This window comes from Epinephelus moara, chromosome 1 (genome assembly GCF_006386435.1).
Source record: "Epinephelus moara isolate mb chromosome 1, YSFRI_EMoa_1.0, whole genome shotgun sequence".
In the NCBI taxonomy this organism is placed as follows: Eukaryota; Metazoa; Chordata; class Actinopteri; order Perciformes; family Serranidae; genus Epinephelus; species Epinephelus moara.
Window position 1 is genome coordinate 1,601,557 of NC_065506.1, and position 5,348 is coordinate 1,606,904.

At 39.5% G+C, this 5,348-nt stretch overlaps 1 protein-coding gene across 6 annotated transcripts in view; it reads right to left on the reverse strand.

Moving 5' to 3' along the window:
* Positions 1-5,342, reverse strand: part of crtc3 (CREB regulated transcription coactivator 3) — a 255,583-nt gene extending 250,241 nt beyond the window's left edge. For all 6 annotated transcript variants that reach the window (XM_050041221.1, XM_050041212.1, XM_050041203.1 and 3 more), the window contains exon 1: positions 4,779-5,342. In XM_050041221.1, the coding sequence (XP_049897178.1) occupies positions 4,779-4,910 (132 nt within the window). In that variant the 5' untranslated portion in view covers positions 4,911-5,342. The remainder of the gene's footprint in view (positions 1-4,778) is intronic.
* Positions 5,343-5,348: the final 6 nt, after the last annotated feature.

Here is a 5,348-nt window from a genome sequence, read left to right on the forward strand (position 1 = left end):
TTTATATATATATATATATGTATATATATATATATATATATTTATTTACGTTTATGTTTGTTAATAATTCCTGTTTATTTAACTATATATTTGTAAATACTATTGTTTAAATTTCTTATATCTTCACGTATCTTTCCTCTCTTGCAAGGAGCACCTGTAACATAAATAATTTCCCCTCAGGGATCAATAAAGTATTTCAATAAAGTTCAATAATAATAATAATAAAGTTTCACATTGCAATAGTGAGAGTGCACCACAGAACTTTTCATGACTAACTTACGCCCTGTCGTCATCTCCTACGTGTGCTGCACCTCCCCATACTTGATTGGTTTGTGGACTGGCTGACTTCAATGCATTGTGTTCCAGGCAGGTAGTCTTGGAAAAGTGAATGGGCAGATTCACTTCTTTGCCACTTTGTTTTTATTATTGTGGCGTCATTACCAACTGCGCCAACTTAAAGCTCATTTACTTAAAGCTTTTTTTTAAAGATTATTTTTGTGGGCTTTTGCCTTTAACGATAGGACAGTGTGTGAAATGGGGAGATAGACACGCAGCAAAGGGTCGCAGGCCGGACTCGAACCCGTGACTGCTGCAGCGAGGCAATGCCTCTGTACATGGGGCGCCGGCACTATCCACTACGCTACTGATGCCCCACAGGATTGCACTTCAATTAAAGTCAATTTGTTACCAGCAGGAGAGAAGGAGAAAGCTACAAGCGCTAGTGTGACTAGGGCTGTCAGAACGAACTTCGCTATTCGAAAACAATTCGAATTATTGTAAAAATAAGCATAATCGAAGTTGGAAACTAAGGTTTGAATATTTTGAAAAAAAAAAAAAAAGAAACAAAAAACAAAACAAAAAAACGGCGCTCTACCATGCATTAAGAGATGTTTTTTGGGGAAATACATGACTGTCAGATAAGCCCCGTTTACAAACAGACCTACAATCCATCTCGTCTCCTCTCCTCCCCTCTCTCTCTTCTCAGTGGAGGGTGCCCTGTCAGCTCTGCGGTGACAGTGACAGGGAGCATCTCTTTGATTCGAAGTTACACAGCCCGTTTGCTCATGCTTCGGGGTCATTCAATAGAGTAATTGCAAATAAATATTGTTTTAATGTGTAGGCTAACTATTGAAATGTTCACAAGGGCTTTCATAAATTCCTACAATGTTGCGGCACTGCCGCCTTTGCAGGTTAAAAGTTAATGACAGCGACTTGAAGTGAGGAGGAGCAACACGTCTCCGGCTGTGCAGCTGTGTCGGTACTGACATCGCTGCGCTGACAAGCCGGAGACGCTCACTTTTGCATGTGATGCAATGCAAAATATTAAAATAACGTCATTATAACACAAAAAATATAAAAAATGCGGTGGTAGGCCTAGGCTATAGCCTATACCAAGGAAAAATTTGAATATAATTAATATAATAATATAATTCAAATTTTTAACATAAAAAACATTAAAAATTCTAATCTGATTTTGGGGGAAGATTGACAGCCCTAATTGTGACGCTTGGCAACTCCATTTTGGGAACCAAGAGTGAGGTGAGTCATAGTCTATTACAAGAGATGAGCTGTCATGAGCGATTTACTATTATATTATTATTACATCTTGAGACTTAGCTTTTATGCAAAAAACATAAAAGAGTTGCCAGTTTCAAACTGTAGCAGGCAAGACTACTCTTTTTGGAATGTCAACAGTTCTTTTAACTTTTACTTAAAAACGTTGGACTTCTCAGTGTTCACAATGCATTCATGTCATAGAAAGCTTTTATTGTCAACAATTGACCTATGGCTAAGCCCTGCCCTCAAACGCGATGAGCCAATCACAGTGTGTATAGCCATTCCCATACACTCGGACATTCTCTGCCTGGACGTCCATTGAAATGCATTACAGAAAGTCAGTTTTGTTCAGTTTTAATGAGCTTTTTCGTAGATTTGAAGTTTAAAAATGGTCAAACGGTGTGCATGGGGTACATGTAACTCCGACACAAGGTATCCTGAGAGGCTGGGTGATGAGGTGTATTTTTTACACTTTAAACCACATTTCAACGGAGAAAAGTGTCTCCTTTGGATAAAGTCATGTGGTAACCACAACATCAACTCAACGTGAATAAGATTAACAATGATGTCTACATCTGTTTTTAAGGTAAGTCAACATTGTGTTTGAGGCAACATATTATCACTTTGCTGGAAAGAAATATAAAGTTATCTTTAACATCTCTAGCTAACGTTAGCTAAAGTTAGCCTAAGCCTTTCATTGACCTTCTCAACAATAAAATGATTAATATATCCCTCCAATGCCTAGTTTAGGCCCTTTTGGTTACTTCTCAAAGACATCTGATCGTTATGTCTCCAAAAATCATCAACTGCCTCCTGCAAAATGCCGGATACTGTGACACCTGCCATAGTGCCGGTCACTGAATGTTGATAGTTTGTCTGAGTGAGTGGAGGGGGGTGTGGCTTAGCCATAGGTCAATTTAGTAACGTGTTTCAGTAAATCTAAAGACTTGCAAAGTTCTCCAGTTGGCACCATGGCAAATTTTTTCGTCTTTCCTCCCTTGTTTCCGGCTCTAATTGAACCTACTGAAACTTCCTGTAAATGATCATAAAAAAATTTTCACACTACAAAGACCCGCACCATGCTTCAGTCTGATCCGGACCGAGACCACCTCTTTTTATCAGACCAAAGCTGGACTGTTTGGGCTATGGTTTCTAAGAGGTTTTATGCCTGTTAATTTTGTTCGGATCAAACAGAAAAGTTCGGACAATAAGGACCAAACTTTCAGATGTGGAAAGGCCCTAAGTGTACGCTATGCTGAAAATATATATATATATATATATTTTTTTTTTAAAGATTTTTTTGGGCATTTTTTTTTAGCCTTTAATGGATAGGGCAGACAAGTGTGAAGGGGGGAGAGAGAGAGAGGGAGTGACATGCAGTAAAGGGCCACAGGCTGGAGTCGAACCTGGGCCGTTGCGGCAACAGCCTTGTACATAGGGCGCCTGCTTTACTACTAAGCCAACGCCCCTATTTTCGCTGTTTTGATGCGATGGGAAAGCTGTTAACAGCCTCAGTTCTCCATCTATGCTCTTGTCAAAGCCCCCAGACTCCACTGACAAAAACAGTAATTTTGGCTCACTAAACACTAGGCATGTAACGATATATCGAATTTCGCGGTGTCGCGATAAAAAAAATTCTCGATACCGTCGTGGGAATGCCACGGTAGTTATATAGCTGCATTCTCCTACAGAGCCGATAATATGACTGTGCGACTACATTCCCCATAATCCTTTGCATGCAACTGCACGCGCAGGTGAGAGCAGACTCCTGCAGCTCAGCCTCTCAGCCTCCGACTCTGCCCGTGCATGACCAGAGGAAACGAGACAAGTGAACAGAAATGCTAGAATGGCGAACAAAGTTTCACGCATATCACGTGAAACAGCGAAATCGTAGCTTTCCAACAAGACCAAGCACTTGTCGGTAGTCCAATGTTTTCACAGCGAAAAAAATGATAAATTTACACTAAAATAATGTATGTAACAAAGCTTTCATACGGCTTTGCACACACATTACTCTTGGATGGATTACTCGTGAATACAGGCTCGCACAGAAATGCCACACATATCACATGAAAGCGCAGGAGCAGAGCTTTCCTGTGAATGTGTGTTTTTGAGCTTTTCTATGACTTCCAGGGAAATGGCTGGGCTTTATTTGTTTTGGTTTTCTTTTATACACATCTCTACCCACCTCTCTCTTTCTCTCTGTGTCTCTCTGTGTATCTGTGAGTGAGGGATTGTGTGTTTTTGAGTTTACATTATTTCTATTTGATGAAAGCACATGTTCAACTGTGTTGATTTGTTTATGATACTTTATGATACGCTTCCAAGTTAAAAAAAAAAAGTAACATGCTGTACAGTGTACATGCAATATTTTTGAATAAAATAGCTATTTTTAACAATAAATTTTCTCTTTTTTCCTCATGTATAAATATCGTGATATATGTGATATATATCGTATCGTGGACTCTTTATCGTGATAATATCGTATCGTGAGTTTCTGGTATCGTTACATCCCTACTAAACACAGGCGGTGCTCGTCTTCCATTGCTTCAGTCACTCAGTTTGTGTTCTTGTGTGACTTTGGTGAACTCACTAACCCCAACTAACCCTTTTAAACACCATAGTGACTAGTGACTAACACTAACTAACTAACTAACTAACTAACTAACATAAATAAAATCTGATCTGTTTAAACTGCAGAATTTAATGCTAAAACAATTAACTGATTGATGGATTTGTCCATAAACAAAAAAATGAAGAAAAATCTTCAAACACACTCCAAACCAACCTCTTTCAGAGAATGAGAGGATTTGGTACTTTTCTCTAATTTATATCATTTGCACTATAATATCAAGTTATTTAAAATATCACAATAAAAGTGTATATGATACTGATAAGTCGAATTATGAACCATACTCTTGAGCTGGTCCCTCTCTCCCTTCTCTGTGCAGTTTCTCCACAGTGTCCAGAATGCAGAGTGTAGAATGACAAAGAGCAAACGCAGAAGACACGCATTATGTATCTTAACAGGGTTCATTTGACTATTCATAACAGTGCAAGCCTGGGGATCTTAAAGCAGGCGGTGCAGAAGTACAGGAGCTACTTTCCCCATTTCCTGTTTCACTGCTGGTTGCATTTGACAAGTCTTGTGTAGTGCAACAAAGAAAGCCACAAATAACTGACAATTCACTGAAAATTAAGTTTTAAATTAAGTAATTTACCCTCGACACAGTGAGGTCTGTCATCAGCTGTTCAAAGGCCCGCGTCTCCTCTGCTTGCTTCTGGTTGTGCAGCGCTATCTTCTCGCTGAACTTCCTGGGGTTTGAGCCACCTGTGCCCGGGGAGCCGGACATTGTGCGGGCCGCAGTTTAACTACTTCAGCTACTTGGAGGAAAAGTGGTAGACGGTGCTAGGAGTCTATAGTCCAAACTGTTTCAGTGAATCCATCAGAGTTTTAAAAACACAGCACACATTACTGTCAGGCCAAAGTTAATTCACTCAACTCTGCTGGCTGTGGTATCACAACTATGTTATTGTAAGCCGAGCTAGAGGCTAACGTAACGTTAGCTAAGCTAACGTTAAAGCTCCTGTTAATAAAAGTTGTCCTCTAACGCCAAGACAGGATTGAATGAAACCTTCACAAAATATATGTTTACAACTTAACACTTAAAACTTTCGAGAATAATGACGTGTCGATTGAAAGAAGTTAACGTTAACGGGACAACACGACGTCATATTGACATATTTCCAGCTAACCACTTGTTTGAATCTAACGTTAACATAACGTTAGC